Here is an 18,946-nt window from a genome sequence, read left to right on the forward strand (position 1 = left end):
ATGAATAGAGTGAACATGAAACTGGTTGGCTGGTTGGGTTATTAGCCTAGCAAGTTTTTGACCAGAACATTATGGCATTACTTAGCCAGAGGAGAGAAAGAGCAATTAGGGGATCATTTTATAAACTATATAAATGTCTAACCAATGTACTGTATGCTTGGAACTAATAATAAAATAAAAGTTTAAAAAATTGTATATTCAATAAGCTATTTTGAGTGTGCAGTGAATACAGTGTTTAAGCCATGAACAGTATCAGGAATGCTATAATGTGATATGAAATGTTATTGTCCATACTATACTAATAGAGATAAGAGCCACACTTTGAACTCATTTTGATCTATTCCTCCGATCTTGTTTCCTTGCTCATTTGTCTCTTTCTTGTTATTTTATAATGTGAAACCAGAATGCTAGATTCAAAGATTCAAGATGCTTTCAGAGTTTAATAAATTGACACTTACAAATGGTATTAATAGTACCTGGCTGTTGTAAATATTGTCCAATTATCTGTCATCAGGGTCTGATTTCGAATTTATTTCTTGTCAGAAACAAAACAGAGCAATTCAGAGTAGGTGGAATTCTCTTGTCAGATGCTCACAAGCAACTTTAGTTGTGCCAAATTCTGCCTCAGTAATGTGAGCAAACTTCAAACAGAAGTGCACATGAATAGTTAAAGAAAAATGCTGGATTTCACCTGTTACCTCTTCTGTGAAGTAATATGTCTATAATGTTTATAAATTTTAATAACCCACATGGGGCCTTATCTTTCAGCATTAAAATTATATTATCTTAAAGTTTGACTTTTCCGGGCAATGTATTTTGTTCTCCGGTATTTCAGAGGATCTATCCGTCTACTAATATATGTCCATTAATAAAGAATGAAAGTATTCTATTATCAGCTAATTACCAGCACACTTATAAAGTTACATTGAAATCTTCATTTTTAGTAGGATGATTTCTTTATCTGACTGAAGGTCTTGATCTTTATTGAGGGCTGAAAGCACATCAACGTTTTGTTTGTTGATCCTGTGAATTGTGTTTGTGTTTATTCTTTTTACCCCCCAAGATGATAATTGAAATAAATTTTTTAAAATGTGTTCTTTTGATGGCATAAGATTCTGTAGGGATTACAGTTAAATGAACAGAATCATTAGCTTGAGAATAGATATGTGAATACAAGCCCAATCTTTTAAATTGATTATAGTTGTAAATATCAAGTATCATCTGTAAATCTTATATCTTAGAAACAATGAATGTATGTCACTGCATGGTCACTTGGAGGAAAAAAACCCTAACAAGCAAACTATTTTTACTCAGTGCACTTGAGTTTATGGCATTTGAGTCTAGAGGTAGAATTTATGGTTGTAGGGACATTGTCTGGAACTCATTTTACTCTGACCCCTGGAATTTTAAAGACGATTTTGGGAGCTTTTTGCTGGGGTGGGTGGAGCGGGGCAGGAACAAAACAAAAACGAGAGCAGTTTCTGTCTGATGAGAGAATCACATGTTCTAAAAAATACTTTTTCACTCCTTCGATTTCAGTTTACAAGCATTGAGAAAGGAGAAATCCCGAGATGCTGCTCGCTCCCGCCGGGGAAAAGAAAACTTTGAGTTCTATGAATTGGCCAAGTTGTTGCCTCTCCCTGCAGCCATCACTAGCCAGCTTGACAAGGCATCCATCATTCGACTTACAATTAGCTATCTGAAAATGAGGGACTTTGCTAACCAGGGGGACCCTCCATGGAACTTGCGAATGGAAGGCCCTCCACCAAACACATCAGTAAAAGGTAAGTTTTAAGCCCTTATTCATTCTACAATGTGGTGGTCTGTAGGTGTCTCTAAGATGAAATGTTTACCATCATCCTTTCTTCTTTTCCTGCATATCAAATCCTTTAAAGGGATACAAATGTGGAAATCTGAACTCTGCATGAGAAAGACACCATGTGAAGGTGAAATGAACCTCTTTTATTTCTATTTTCTTTTCAAAAAGTCTGTCAGCCTAAATATTCTATCACTTAATATGAAGTTTCAGAAAAATGAAATGAATTTCAGAGAATGAAATGACTTACATTAAAGTGCTTCATGGATTTAATTTATGTTATGCTAATACATGAAAATTCTTATGATGGAGTATGAGAATATTTGCTAAAGGGTGGAGCTAATATTTTCTCTTTACTAACCAAAGAGAGGAAGGAAACAGAATCTAGCTGTAGCAGGCATTTTGAGTAATGATTTATTGATTAATAAAAATTCAATCTATGTATTAATGTTTCAAGTCTTTATACATGTTGCCTAAAAGTTATAAATATAAAACATCTATTTGTCCTCCAAATCCTTAGTGCAAGTACCCTTAAAACATATTATTTTAAAATTTGATCCTCCTTTGCACTGATACTTAAGGGATGTATTTTCTTTGGTGTTCTCGAAACTCCTAATAATTTATGGCATTTCTAGCATATGAATATGCATGCATATGTTTATCCCTGTATATGTGGTGCCGGTCATTTTATTTTCTGTCTTTAAAGGAGTATTATTCAAGGTGTAGAACTTAAGTGCTCTGCTAGTTCCCTGTGTCCTAACCTTGTGTCTAGAGTAGACTCTTGATGAGCATGGAATAAAACCAGACCTTTGGCGGAGCTGCAGGGAACCGCTGGGGGAAGAATTAGTTTCTTTAGTTATGTGATTACACCTAGATAGCAGTTTCCTTTGGAGAAATCCTCATACTCTTGGCTGTTGTAGGAAAGAGTACTAGTAGGGAGCTGTAACCTCTTATAGAATTCAAATTAAAATAAAGAGTCAAAAGCAGTGACTATTTATAATTCTGTGCTAAAAGGCATGATCATATATGTGTATATGCATGTGTGAATCTGTTCAAATCCATGCCACTGCTCCTTACTTAGGGATTGTGTTTCTTATGCTTATGAGAGGAGGAAAATTAGAATTTAAATTGTACCAAGTTATTTTCCTCTAGAGCAGGGGTTGACAAACATTTTCTGTAAAGGGCCATATAGTAAATTTTAGGCTTTGTCGGTTAACTTATTAAATCTGCCAGTGTAGCATGAAATCAGCCATAGACAATAAGTAAAGTCGTAAACAACAGGGTGTGGCTGTGTTCTAATAACACCATACTTACAAAGCAGACAGCTGCCACTGGATTTGGCCCACAAGCCATAGTTCCTAGACTCCTGCTCTAGAGTGTAAGACTGACATTCAAAGGTTGAGAAGAACACGTGGCAGAGGTAGCTCTCAAGGACGAGATGTCAGCAGAGTACAAACAAACCAAGGCACATTTATGCTGTCCTTTTACAGCCCTTTTGCCCTTCGGAATGTAGATGTCAACTTGGTAATACACCAATCCATGTTCCAGATGCTAAAGAAGTAGGGAATTTTCCCAAGCTAAAGATGTGACTATAATCCTAGTAAATATTTACTATATAAATAAGAGCTTATTCAGTAGGCTGTCTTCATGTTTATTCCAAATCATGCAAAACGAGAGGATAGATGGAACAAGTTAGAGATCACACAACGTGCAAAATGTTACTATTAAATTTTAAATATGCTGATGAAGGAGCCGGACTTGTATTAAGTTATTTAACATAATCATCTTTTATTTACATTTCTATTTAAAGGAGTTTGCCATTTATAGGATTTTTTTGGTAGTGGTGGCTAACAAAGTAGAAAAATCTAATGGTTCTATTCTCCTTTGTTATAATAGTCCCGTTTACTTTTGGCCTTTCAGAAATATAAAACTATAGATCATATAGAATTATGCCCTTATTTTATAGGTGAGGAAAATGATATAGAAAAGGTTTAGAGTTAAATATTAGCAGATCTAGATTCTTTTTTTCTTTTTTTACTTTTTGTCTACTGCTCTTTCTATCACCATATTCATTTCTAATGATAATTTGATTTGCATCACCATCATCAGCCATTTCAAGTGAGAATTCTCTCAGCTTTGGAGTGTGACTAATAATTCATTTTTACTTTGTGGCCTTCAACCAAGTCAACTCTGACTACTTATGATGATAAAGTTGGATAAAAAAAGGTAATTATGGATTCTGCTCTTATGGGTTTCAGTCTATAGATGGACATGGTGATGTCAGTGAGAAAAAGAAGGAGGTTAGAATGGATGTGTAGGAGCCTGGAAGGAGATTACAGATTTTATTATTTTAAAAATTTCATTTACTGTTCGTAAACTGGTGATGGGCTAGAACTGAAGCTGTAAGCAAAGTGAATCCCTCCTCTTTCCTCTCAAAGTTGCTAGGAATGCAATGGATACTTTCTGTGAACTGATTCTGCTGCACAATGGATGTATATTTTATTGCTTTAATGCAAACCTGCTACTCATTCTGATCAAACATTCATGAAACAACATGAAGAGAAATTCATTTTAATTTATTAAGGTCTTCTATGTTGTGCCCTTGAAGAAGTTCATATGGATAAACAAGCTTATATAAATAGCCTGTAGCATTATGTGAAGTGCAGTTCATGATCCAACAATAAAACAATAGACATTATACTTCATGCTTCTTCAAGCAGTCTCTTGCATAAACCGAAAGACGTTAGGAAACTTACGTGAAAAGTACTTAAACATTGTAGGCAACATTTTAAAAAAAGTATTATGAGTCGTTCAAGTTAATAATTAAATTTCAAGCTTAAATTTAAATTTGTCTACATAACTATATAGAAATTTAATCATTTTAATGTACTGCTTCACAAAGATTCTTTACTTTGCCCTGTATTCATCACGTCTTTTCTTAAAAGTCTATAAAGGTTGATGAGTTTGTTTTTTGATGCCAATTGTATGTAGATTATTTACAAGTTATGCTTGCAGAAAGAATACTCAGGTAACAGTGTGTAATACGTCCTGAGTCAATTACTTCATGGAAATGATATGTTAAGCAAATGGAAGGTAACAGATAGTTTTTCCCATTATTTTAGAAATATCTGTATTGTTATAATACAGATCAAATCTACAATGAACATTATGCATTATTCAAGAAATGACCAGGCATTCTCAGCAGTGTTTCAGCTAAATAACTGATGATTGTAACCTTTAAAGAAATCTCATTGTGGTGACTGTTGGTAAATCACTTCTCCATTCATAGTAATCTCTATTTAGAGGCTATCTGGAAACCATTATATCTTTTATTAATCTTAAAAGCAATAGCTGCTGATTTGACATTTACTAAAACTAGATAAATTTTCCGTCTTTCTAATATCACAGACTTCAGTCAATTTTTGTAGTATATCTGCAGCAACTCTATTAATCTGAGAGTATTTACCACTGTAAGCATAAGTTTTAATTTAAACAATGTAGCTTTTATACAACAATTTGCCTATGTGTGTGACAGCCAACAATGCTAAAATGCCATATGTAAAATGTAAGGCATTTTTAGCCTTTGGAAGGGAAAATTGAAAAATGCAAGACAACTGGTGATTAAAATTGACTAAACACGTTAGGGAAGAACTTTATTTTCATAGAATTTCCCTTCTCTATTTCAGACATCTATTTTGAATTAAGTGGTAGATATTTCTGAAAGGAGAGACCTGCAGGTCTCTATTTAAGGAACACATAATTTATTCTTAGCCAAAGACCAGAATGTTACTTAAGCAATGATTTTTAATGAATTTCTTTAAAATAGTCATGTTGGGTAAGTGTGTTTAGGACATCCTTCAGAGTAACATTGAATTACTATAATGGTTGTCCCATTATAGTTTTTTTTTTTTTTATAAAATGCTTCTGTTTTTATAGAAGGTAGAGATTCCAAGACTGAGTGAATGATAAGTCTTCTTGGTCTAAGCAGCTCAAAGGTCTTCTAGTTCCTGTTCTGGCATTTTACAGTGTGCATTTTTTTCTGCCAAGTGACATTCATGTTTGGGGACAAGTGTTGTATTTCTCATTATTAAAAAAAGAACATAAACCTGTGAAATGGAAGTTCTTAAATTCAGTACATGGCATGGACACCTATCTGTGGTACTTTTTTTCTTTTTACATGGGTAAATGGTAGAACCCAGACTGAACTCTTGGGTTCTGAACAGAAGCTCCCTGTAGGGCTAGGAGAGTAGCTTCAGAGGTGGAAACTTGGTTCTTGTTTGGTGCTTATCTTACCTCCATCATCTTCAGTAGACTGAGAGCCTGACTCTCTGCTCTAGGCTCAAATTCCACTCACTTCAATCCAGCATCAGTGGTGGCACCAAATGGAAATGGAACCATCCAAAAGCTAAGCTGCCAATGCTCATCCTGTTTATTTCGGTAGCGAATGCCAGATTCTACTAGTATATGGAAATATAATGTCATATAATTGTCTTTTCTTAGGTATGCTTCCAGGAAGCCTTTTAAATTATATGCTGTTATCATTTTATATCTTTCTAGTGAAGTTATGACTTCTGAAAAGTTCATTTAAGAACTAAGCTTTTACATTTTTAAAATTTTATATCATGTTTGAACAAGTGATGCTTATATTGCCACACTTCCCTAGGATCGTAATGTGGGCTTAATGATAGCAAAGTAAGCATGAGTTTCTAATTCTGTGAAGTTCCACCTTTTATTGGGAAAAGCTTTGCTATCTACAAAGGGAGACTTTCAACATAAAGAATATTATAAAGCATTGCTGGTTTCTTGCTACATGCCACATTGTTTTCAGTGCATCTGGCAATACTGAGCATCCAGAATTACCCTCAACTTCTAACATCGATTCAGTGAAAACATGTATGTAAGAGTGATGACTAAGAACATGTGAATATTCAGGTTAACTAGTTAGCCATTGCCAGGGCAACAAGCAGTTACCGCATCTCAGTAACATGCCACAAAGCTTTTACCCCTCATGTAGCTACAGTTAGTCTAGGGTTGGCAAATCTAGATTGAGATGAGTTGGGTGGTTCTGCTTCTTGCCACAGCTCTGGCTGGGCTTGACTCCTTGCTGAGGGTTCATTTCAGGTCTGCCCTGCATCAGGGGGCAGCAGATATTTGGGAGAAGTTCTTATTGTGGCGATGCCAAAGGTGTAAGAGGGTTGTACAAAAGCACATAACACCTCTTAAGGAATTTTTTTTGTAGAGAATTCTGGAAATTGTGGACAAAAGATACGTGTGTATCCTTTTGCATCCTATATCAAGATTTATCTCTCTGTCCTTTCCCGACTCTCTTTATCTTTTTTCTCTAGCAATAGTGAATACCAAAACCATACATTTATGTCTTTGTACATGCCGTCACCTGACTGAAATGCCCTTTTCCCTCTTCTGGGTTTTCTGAACTCATATTCATCTTTTCAAACCCAGTTAAGACGTCATTTTCTTATGTAGATCTCTCCTTCCCCAGAATGTTAGTCATTTCTTCCTGTATGTTACCGATAAGCCTTATGTTGCTTTATTATCAATTCATATTTTTCTTTTTTTTGGTAATTTTTAATAGTTCTATTGAGACATATAACATAAAATTTGCCATTTTCACCATTTTTAAGCTTACAATTCAGGGACATTAATTACATCCACAATGTTGTGCAACCACCTCCATTATCTAGTTCCCAATTTTTTCTTTAGATACATGATTCTGTACTTAGACTAAGAACTATTTGACAGAACAGTCTGGGTCATCTTATGCATGTTTATGCCTCCATGTGCAGTACCTAGGAAAATAAATATTTAGCCATCTTTTTAAATTAAATTGTATAGAATTGGATTATATTAGCAGAGCTAAATAATGCTGATGAAAGCTATGGGTGGGTTTAAGTCATAGGATAGGAGGAAGAAAAAAGTAAAAATAAAGAGGAGAATGATAGGAATAGTGTGAAGCCACGGGGAGAAAAAACAGTATACGGATTAGGAGAGAGGAAGGAATGATAGTGCTCCCACCCACACCCCCCAGGATGAGCTGCTAGTCCTCGGCCTGTAATGGTTTTCCCCTACCAACATGTTTCTCTCATGTTATATACAGGCCGAGGAGCTGAAAGTTAAAAGCAATTGTCTCAAACCCATAAGTGTCTTGGATGTATAAATTTACTTCCATTCAACAAATATCTGAGTACCTTCTTTTAGTAAATCCTTAGTGAGTCCTCTGCTGAATATTTTTAGGGCATATAGAGAGAGTATAAGGCACAATCCTGGCCTTGGAAGTATTTACCATTCATTGAGAAATAAATGTGGAAGACAAAAAGGAAGGATGGAGGATGAGAGTTTTTGATAAAATTAAATATACCATGTGACCTGGGTTATAACGCCCTCTCTCGACCTCAGTTTTCTCATTTGGATTTTATTTCGTCAGTGATTCTGGTCTGGACTATTGTTTATTTTCTAATTCAAAACCCCAGTTCCTTAGAAAAGATGTTACAATTATTATCTCAGACTAGCCTCTCCTTGGACTACAGGGTTTCTTGAAGCTTTTTATTAATAATTTTAATAGCCATATGCTCTAACTCTTCACATTCTGCTAATAATTTCTATTTTCCTTTTCTTTTTAACTTCCCTTACATAAAGCTGTCATATCTCCCTCATGCTATGGGTTCAAAAATATGCAACAGTGCCTTCTCTTAAAAACTTTTATCTATCGATTATCAAGATGTGCATACATGCAATCATTGTGAATGAAAGAAAAGAAGACATCACATTATGAAGTTTTAAATTAAATAAGTGCCAAATATGTTATATAGATAAAATGTGAATCTAGAACTTAACATATATATATACACACACACACACACACACACATATATGTGTGTGTATATATATATTTTTTAGTTGCCTTTACTTGACAAATTTTAGGGAACTTACTTATATTCTATATTACATCCAACTTATTTGAAGAAGTCTACCAGTTCTTGGTAATGTAGTATTTTAGTCATGGTGTCCTGTGGCATTGCATTATGCTACATTGTATTCACTTATTTAGGACTTTCAAGTTTATGTTCTCTGTTTTTTCAGGCTAGAATTTTTTTAAGTGATTTTCTTAGCTCTATCACCTCTTGCAAAGCACAATATATAGTTTCAGCACTCTGCAGATAAAAATATTTCATAGGCATAGCAAAAAGGAGTCACCTCTGTCTGCTTTATATTATTGAAATTATACTGTTTGATTTTCAGAAATGGCTTTTTTAGACACTGTGCATAAGTCTTAGCTGTGTCTTAATAAACATGTGGTGACCTCTACCTGTAAAATTAATGTGTCTTTGAACTGACTGACTGCAACTTTTCACAACTTTCTGGGTCCTTAATATGTCAGCCAATGTCAGAGCCTGGACAGGAAAAGAAGGTCAATGGAATTTTCAGTTTAAACATCATACATCAGATTATCTGTTTCAATGCCCTTGCTATTGTGTTGAGAAAACCAATATAGAAAAAAGTTTAATGACACAAAGTCAATAAAAAACTTAGGACTGGAATTTGGGCTTTTAGAATCTTAATTAAGCACATTTTCCTCCGTAAAAGAGTTTTCTTTCTGTGTTCAGCACATGTCACCAGCTGCTCATCAGTATCTCTTTTCTCATTTACATTATATATAAACATGTGTGCTCATACATGGCTCATGTGTAGAGACCACACCTTTTTAGATCAAATATTACCATTGTGTCCAAATTTAGAAAACAGTTTTTAGGCTATTCAAAGGCAAAGGAGTTCTTATTCAATGTAAAGATTCACTTAAAAAAGGAATTATATACTAACATTAGCGGAAGCTGGGTGAAAAGTATATAAGAACTCCCTGTACTAACTTTGTAACTGTCTTATGAATCTAAAATTATTCCAAAATAAGGGTTATTTTTGAAAATCCACCATAATTTAGTCTAATGACAAACATCAAAACAAACCTCTGCCCAAATGCAAATTTGTTCTGTCCCAGTTCCTTACCTTTCCAGCTGGTCAACATTGAGTTCTCACAAGCTCAGCAGTCTCTAGTGCTTCAGTGCTCGTTGTATTTAAGAAATGTGATTAACTGGCAGTTACAATATCAGTCAAGATATGGAAGAAAGAAAATTGATTAAACTGTTTACATATAATTTTCCTTAAAACATTATGGGCGACCTGTTTCTATCAATAAGGAGTCACATGAGCACGAGTACACACTCATGTATCCTCCCTGCTTCACTAAAATTATGGCTATTGCTACATTGTCTATTCTCCTGACTCTGGTCAAAGATTGCCTAAAAGGGGAAGTTAGACAGCCAAGAATAAACTAGATACAGAGTTGTAGAACCAGGGTCAGAAAACTTTTTCTGTAAAGAACCAGTCTTTGTAGGCCATTGAGTCTTTGCTGGAACTACTCAGTCCTACTGTTACAGTGCAAAAGCAGCCATAGATAATTTGTAACTGAATGAGTATCGCTGTATTTTAATAAAACTTTACTTGTGAACACTAAAATCTAGTTATAAAATGCCATGAAATCTTCTTACGGGTTATTTTTTAACTGTTTAAAAAAATTTTTTTAGATTACATTCTTAGTTTGTGGGATGTACAGAGACAAGTGTTAGGCTGGATTTGACCTGCAGCTGGTAGTTTGGCAACTCCTTTAAAGAACATAGAACTGGAAGGGACTTAGGTACTTTGTTAGAACCCATGTGGTAAGAAACATCCTATAAGTTGTAACAGTTGTGTCTTATGTTTGTTTTAAAGGTATAGTGATAACAATGAGTGGCTGGTAAGGTATTTTTTTTTATCCTCAGAGCTAATGTGTTTTCATATAATCGATGTACTATGATGGCCAGCATAACTAAATTGTGTGCTAGCCAAGAGTGTGATGTTGCATATTTTACTAGGTTTTCATGGATGTATATATTTTCTGCAATGCATATATTGCCAAATGAAGTGTAAAGTCATATAAAATTATTGGCACGGTCTGGCTCACTGTTTTTGCCTGCTTTCTCAATTTATACAGCATATGATCCAAACTAGAGCAAATCAGATAGTCTTCACTAGATGCAGGATCTTCTGAAAGAGAAATATGATTAAAGCTTTGTCTACATAGGACTGTTTGGTCATTTTGACTTAACTAGTCAGTCAACTGGTCAGTTCAAATAAATGTTTTGATTTACTTTCCTACATAATTTTTAGTTGTCTTTTTGATTCAACTGGTGGTTTAAGGTATAATATGACTGTAATCATCACAAAATAATTATTAGAAAAACAAAATGTGAGATTTGTATATTAAGAACCTAGATATACAAATCTCACAGAACCTAAGATATATTTAATTCCACCTGCTTTAGTTCATTAGAATGAATAGATTGGGAAAGCTGAACTAAAGCAAGTGGAATTAAATATATCTCCAAAACCGTTTGTACATAAAGTGAAGAAATATGACTAAATCGTATAGTATAATTTAATTTTCACAACGTACTAAACTAACTTGCTACCAAAGGAGCAAAACCCAGTCACTAGAAAACAGTTTTTGTGGTCTTTTGCCGTTGTCCACTGAGATCCATCATTCCCTAGGTATTGAGTGAGTGCTCGAAGGGTGAATAGTACTGTACTAAGAGACTGGAAGAAAGTAAAATTCTTGAGTTCATAGTCATAATTTCACTACAGAGACTTAGACATTTCTTTTCAGTAATGTTTTATAATTAAAGCCCATCACTCATATGTAATTTTACAGTTTGGGAAATAAGGCTGTGTTGAATATCAGCTCTGATGATGAAAACAGACTGTGTACACAGTTTGGGTTTTATATAAATACTTTAAAATATTGGCTTTCTTCTATAAAAATAGATGAATAGTATCCAGGTTTTTACAAGAATCTTAGCATAAAAGCAAAATTGCTATCATTTTCCATTTTGAAAAGAGACATGAAGATCCATAGCAAAATGTGTTAAATGCCATATATTCTAGGGAGTTATGAAGGAAAACAGGGATGCAGATGCAGGTAAGCCTCGTTTTGGGCCTACTCAGGAACTTTCGTAAAGTGGGGCAGTGATATTTTCTTATCTGACACCTGGCTTAACATGCTCTTTATTGTATCTCCTCTGGATAAGGAGCTCCTGAAGTTATAGAAAAATCTGTATCATCTATATCAAGTCTTTCAGCCGATGCCGTTTTGTGATTTACACCTGGTAGGCAGTCAGATGGAAGCTTCTTGTGTCACAAAATTTTTTGCTGTGTGAACATCTCCTGCTGGGAAAGTTAAATAATACCTTTACTGAGATTAGGGAAGAAGACTCTTGCAGGGAATTCTAACCACTCACAATAAAGGTACAGTCAATGTAAACAAGGTGGATGGAGCCCACAAGATGTATGAATGCAATGGAAGCTAATTATTTCAATGTGTCTTCAAAATGCCTTTTTAGTAGCAAAGTTTTGGCCAGTGAAATTGGATACTCCGGAGTTTAAATCTTTGTGATTGTGAATAAGTAACAATCTCTTTGGCTTTAGTTTTCTTTCTGAAAAAGTGGCACAATTGGGCCTGAGAATCCAGCAGTTCTTACACTGCAATAAGCCTAGATTCTATTGGGAAGCTTAAGTTTCTGTAGGATTCCTTATTTATGGATTTATCATGTTCGAGTTTTGTGTTTTCTTTCCTGTTAAGATTGTATTTCCAAAATGATGTTAATCGGAAAGAAAGATATTCAACATGCAGGTTTTATTTCGAAATACATTTTGAGATTTTAACATGGAAAAGGTCATAACTTGCGTGACAGAGTAAAGGAATTTTTGAGTGTTTCTTAAATGACATAAGCGATTTGGGGATGTTAAGGCAACTTAGTGTTATTTTAATGCTTACCATAATGAGACATAAAAGTTGATTATATACATTTATTAACATGTAAATATTTCATTGAGATGATAAGACAAAAGCACTCTTAAAATAGGCTGTATCTGAAATGAAAGGCCAGATTATTGAAACAATGGATATAGTTGACAAGTCCCTCCTCAAATTCTGCCTTTGTGGATATAATCTTAGAGTAGGTTTTTGGGTAACGATTTCATTTGTCATTAGAGAACAGGAATAGGTCATATTTCTTTTTTCACTCTACTTATCTATTTGTCCTCCAAGTGTTTGAATGCCTTTTATGTTGCAAGATTCTATACTGGGCTCGAGGGGGAATGCAAAGAGGGAAAACAACTGAACCCTCCAGGAGTTTATAATCTAGTGAGCGTGACCCACATGTTCACCAAATAATAAGGTAATATATTATTCATGTTGAAAGAGGTTTAAGCAAAGTAATGTGTGGTCACAGACAATGATTAATGGCAAATGAGGGGACCAAGAAGGTAGCCTTGAAACAGAAACTTACAAGGTGAATAGGATTTTAAATTGCAGTTTTTCATAGGTGAGCATATTGAATTTATATAAGGTAATTTTAAAACCTGAACTTTTACTATTTTCCAAGAAAATTACTTCATGAAGTTCTACTTTCAAATGAGTTTTTTTTCCAATTCTTTATTTTAGATACCCACTGATGTTAGGTAATCTATTACACATAAATATAGCTAAAAATGTAAACATGGTGATGTTTAATGAGATTTGTGGTCCTTCAGATATTATAAATTAAGCTTAAGAAGATTTTTCTTTCAGAAGAGTGTTTTAAGCAGAATACTCAAATGCCGTCTAGAACACAGAATACTTGTGTATATTTCTATATATCCAACCATAATGTCAAATAACCAAAAGTATGAATCACATACCATACTTAACCAAGAGCTTAATCAGATATAATCTCCTAATACCCTCTCTAGTATCTTAGCTTTCCATAGAGGTGGAAGAAAGCCTGGCATGAGGTATATTTTTTAATTTCACAATTCTAATGTATATAGTTCATAGAAAATCCCTCAGCATCTAAGAGCTGAATAGAGAAAGGATTAGATCAGAATAGTGGCTGATGTCCTCGTAACTTCACAGTACAACAGCTGAAGTTCAAGCAGTGGCTGGGGCAGTGGCTGGAGAGTCACATGCACCTTGGCACCCAGCTCACACACATCCCGCTAAAGCCTATAATTGGGAGGGAAGACTAGACGGCGTGGAAGAGAATGTTTTGTACTTTTATTTCATTTAAATTAGCACAAAGGGAGGGAACAGTTTTGCTTCACATGTGAAGTCAGTCATTTCTTGGGTTGCTAGCTCAATGTTTTAGCAGAACAGCTGTTCAGTACAATGTGGCTTTCTACAAGCGATATTTCTACTGCTAGAAAAGTGGCAGTCTGCCAAAGAGAGTGCCCAGACCAACCCCTAAACAAAAAAAATCTTTTGTCAACGACTCTAATAATTTGTACAATTCAGGAAAGGGGGGTTGCACAGTCTTTGCAGATGTGCATTTATGATGCTATTTTTAAGCAGAGCAGCATGAAAGAATAGATTCGTATGAATTGTAAGTTGATCATTCATTTTAAGCATTTGGCTTCTGCTCCTTTCATTCTGTGTAAAGAAAACACAGCCAGCCTTAAAACGAGGTAAGGCAGGGTGTGACAACAAAATGAAATTCTTCATTTTCAAACCTGTGATGCTTGCTCAAAAACAAAAAGCTTTGGGGTCTTTCCCCCTCTCCGCCGCTGAGGAAATAAATGCAGTTTTCTGCACCCTCACAGTAGAAACTTGCTATCCTTCAGCATTTTGAGGAAATAAACTCTTAATGAGCCTACATTCTTTTACAGCAGTCTATTCTCTGAAAATGAGTTTAAGTGCTGAAGGAAATGCCACAAGCATTTACTTAACCAGCACCGAATTAATATGTGTTAATTCTTTGTAGTTTAGCATCACAGGCACCATGCAGTTTTTCTAGTATAAGATTGGGTCTAGTCTCAGATCGGTCCTCTGCACTCTAGTTATCCAAAATCTACAGCACTAGAAAGTATTCACTTTTGACTCCAGTAACAGAGTTAAGAAAATGAGATAATTTGTATAAATTATAGACCCCTGGGAAGGAACCCTCAAACTTTCTTTGACAGCAGAAGATAAAATCTGATAGAATCCTTAACATTTTTTTCAATAATATATTTGATTTTACATAAGAGAATTAGACTATTCTATTAAAATACAAAATCATATACATATAATGACATAAATTAATATAGATTAATTTCATAAGGTGATCATAGAACAAAGACGACCAAGGAAGTTTACTAACTTGATAAAGTCCTTTTTCTAATTCTGAGAGTTGAGATCTTTGTCAGTGTTGTTTTCTTTTTAGAAGTCCAATCTTTTCATATCATGTATAGCTGTAAAAAATGTTCAATGAAATGTTACATGTGTTATTAAACCAGAAGTATTTTCGCTCTGTTCAGAATTCAATCCACCTATATACGCTCTCTCCTTACATTTTAAATGTAGCACTGACTATGATGATGGGAAATTTGTAAAACAGGTTATTTTACTCTACTAATGAAGACACATATAGGAATTATTCAGGTGACCTGTTTCATCATACTTCAAATAGTTTCTCAAGTGTTTTCCAAATGTTTCCTGAGTTTAATAATGATTTACAGTGAGAATTACAATTCTATTTACTTACATGTGTCCCCCAGTGGAGGGCTACTGTACTTTGTGAAATGACAAGTCCCAGAAAAATCATTTATAAAATGTTCTTTTATAAGTAAGTTAATAAACCATGTTTCTTATATACTAAAGAAACATCTAGGTAAAGGATTTCTGTGGCAATTCGTATTTTGTAAAAGCTGAGTTCTTTCAATAAAGGAAGAGATGATTCCCCCAAATATATACTTTACATTTATGTTTTCAATTTTTAAGTTTTCTCAAAGTAAGAGAATGGAAATATAAACAATAAATTTGGGTTATTGACTTGTGTCTAAAGGCAGCATACTTCAGAAAAATTTTGGGAGGCCCAAAATTATACATATCACATTGCTTTTGCCTTACTCATGCCAGGTATTACTTTAATGGTTTAAAGTCCACACTTTTTCACTGTGCAATATGAAAATGTGTCATCATTTTTTATACTTATGCATAATCTTTTAACAAAATCATAGAATCAATATACCAGTCTTTATAGTGTGCAAAGGCATTTTCAGGTATGAATTGGGTAGAAAAACATGCAAAGAGACTGCATAATCATAATCACATTTCATACTTATACAACTCCGTGAGACGAGCATCATTTTTCCTTCTGTATGTAGTGGTTTTTTAAAAATCACTCTTGCTCTCTCTGTGTAAAAGATATATATAGGTAAGGAAAAAAGGGGGATGTTCAAAAGCTTTTTCTTAAAGTGAACTTAGATGCTTTGTATATTGACCAGTTTTACCAAATTTGGCCCATGATATGTGCAAGTAGTTCAGGAGGCTCAAGTCCATTATTAGCCTCTGTACAGAAAGCAAGAGTAAAAAATCATGTTCTTTAAATTTATATTGTTCACAATTTACGTAAAACTCCTACATAGACAACTGCTGTATATTTAGTAACAATAGTATCTTACCAGACATTAGGCACTGATTGCATTCTAGCACATTTCTAGCCAATACCCCAAAAATAGATTGAATGAGACTGGAGAATGGAGATTTGCTTAGATTATAGTCCAACTGTTATCAGATTTACTGTTATTGTTAGCATGTGAATAAACTAACTTCACAAGCATACAAACATTCGGAGCCGATCCCTAAACTTTGCTCTAGCTTAAATACGGTGGACTTGGGGAGTAAGAGTGTAGGTGCTTTGAAGGAACATATAACAAAGCATATTCTGTTGGTGTAACAAATAACTACATTCACATACTCACTAATAGTTATTTGTAAGTTGAAACTATATCATGAGGTCATAACTTCATAGTACATTAAATTTTGGGGGGGGTTCTTCAGTGTGACATTATCCTACAAAATAGTGAGACGAATTGCACAGTATCAGGTTTATAATCCCCTAATCTCTAGTTCTTCGCTGAACTCATTCTCCACTTCTATATTGCTCTCTTTTGAATTATGTCTGTTGCAAACCTTACCTTTCCTGTGGTGAATACAATTTTATGTTAGGAAAATCAGAGTTCTCAGACTTTGTTCTGCCAGTACCTCTTGCCTTCCATCAACTTTGAATATTTTGCCCTTCTCTTTTTGCTCCCTATCTAAACTATTCCTTTGAGGCACTACATTTCATGGTCTTGTCCAAAGAATTACAGAACAAAATTGTCAAATGGGTAACATTTTAAATAACGATTAAGCAATGCTCAGAAGAGCAGCCAGTTCAAATCAGGTCTTTAAGTACAGGTTTCTCAGAGACCTTAATGTTTCACTTTGTTTTCTAGGGCATGTAGCAGTAGATAGCGAATCTGGGGGCTGAAGAAAACTCCCTATTGCATTGTATGCCACTAATACCCTGTATGTATAAGAAACCTTCTGTCCATCTTGCTTGTGTGCAATGGATCTCTGATGCTAATATTAGTCACCTGATTAGCAGGGCTAGAACTAATAACCTTTTCAAATGCTATGAAAGTATGACAAATCCTAGACCTAGACTGAGTGAGACGTGGCAGATAGAGATTTGCTTAGATTATGGTCCAACTGATATCGGTATTACTGTTATTGTTAGCATATGAATAAACTAACTCCACAAGCAGACAACATTCGGAACCCATCCCTAAACTTTGCCCCAGTTATAACTAATGTGGACTTAGGGAATAAGAGTGTGGGTCCTTACAACAAAGCATACAATCAAATGACTTAAGTGATCGTTGATCATTTATCTGATAGTTTAATTTTGAGTGAGTCTGCCTTAAGGACTTCTTGTTATTTTTGTTCTAGTAAGATCACAAATGCCAAACAGAAACATAGCTTATAAATTTCACAAACAATGAACCCAGAATGCTGTATTTAAAAAGCTTTATTTAAAATGACTTTAAAAGAAACGAATGGCCTTTAGCATGATTATGGACAAAGCCGGCTCTGTGAAACTTGTCGGGAAGCACCTGATTAGGAAGTACGTCTGTGTTATACGTCTGTTTGGGGTGTGAAGAGATCCGATTAGATTTCTCATAGTGATGGAGACAGAAGCTCTTGCATGTGGGTTGCCCTTCATTTTCGGTTGCTAATGATTTCATTTTAATGTCACCGTTTAGTTTCATACTGATCATTTATACTGACAAAAAGGAAGAAAAGAAAACAAGGAACCTGTCATCAATCATTCATTTAATCAAGTAGCAAAAGTAGATAAATAAACATACTGAGTTAATTATTCTTCTGTATGTAATGATTGACAATAAAGTTAATTTATGCCTCTTTTAACCCTTTAATATTTAGCGCCATTGGAATTAATAGCTATTTGCAATTGTAGAAAGGATTTGGTGGTGACCTTTTCTTTTCTCAAGTGCCTTAAGGAAATCTAGTCTTCATACTTTGGGTACTTATTCACTTAAAGTCTACTTTGATAAAGAGCTGTAGTTATTTGCATCTAAGCATATTAACTCTGTGCTACCAAATATAATGAAAAACAATTATGTTGGCCTGCCTCCTTTGTATTATTCCTATTCAGACTCTTCATAAAAAGACTTTTTTTCTTTGAAATGTGCATTTTTAATGCCTAAAAGGATTTGTAACCACATACAAATGATGCTAAATCAAATGTGTCTCCGAAACAACACTAATGGAAAAGAAGTACTAGTGAAAACAAAACACTAAAACAAATTTTTAAGTTAAAAGAGTCTTGAAAGTTCTAAAAACCTAATTTTGGTTTGCCAGCACTTTTCTCCAATTCACCAGAGAAATTTCTTCTGATGGCTACTCTTACAAAAAATCAATGATTACTTTTACTATCCATAAATAAGTGCAATCTTCAGGTGAGTGTGGATATGAAAGTAAATTTTTAATTTTATTTCTGAAATCTACCTAGCACTCTTGTCTAAATCAGTCTGTAGATGAGAAATGGGGAGGCAAGAAGCAGACTTACTAGATTTAGGTAGGTGTGTGTTATATGCCATTGAGTTGGCTCCTACTCCTGGTGACCCTTGTGAATGAATGATGTCCACAAGATTTTGTCCTTAACAGCCCTTTCAGCTCCTGAAGACTCAGGCCTATGGCTCTTTCTTTTATGGAGTCAA

General features: G+C 34.5%; 1 protein-coding gene across 8 annotated transcripts in view; it reads left to right on the forward strand.

The window, feature by feature from the left end:
• The window catches only part of NPAS3 (neuronal PAS domain protein 3), an 807,876-nt gene that overhangs the window by 249,602 nt on the left and 539,328 nt on the right, over window positions 1–18,946 (forward strand). For 4 of the 8 annotated variants that reach the window (XM_025043375.1, XM_025043377.1, XM_025043376.1 and 1 more), the window contains 2 exons: window positions 1,540–1,784; window positions 1,896–1,946. In XM_025043375.1, the coding sequence (XP_024899143.1) occupies window positions 1,540–1,784; window positions 1,896–1,946 (296 nt within the window). The remainder of the gene's footprint in view (window positions 1–1,539; window positions 1,785–1,895; window positions 1,947–18,946) is intronic. The other 4 variants (XM_025043378.1, XM_025043379.1, XM_015585515.2 and 1 more) reach the window with 1 other exon arrangement.

This window comes from Pteropus alecto, unplaced genomic scaffold (genome assembly GCF_000325575.1).
Source record: "Pteropus alecto unplaced genomic scaffold, ASM32557v1 scaffold171, whole genome shotgun sequence".
Lineage (NCBI taxonomy): Eukaryota > Metazoa > Chordata > Mammalia > Chiroptera > Pteropodidae > Pteropus > Pteropus alecto.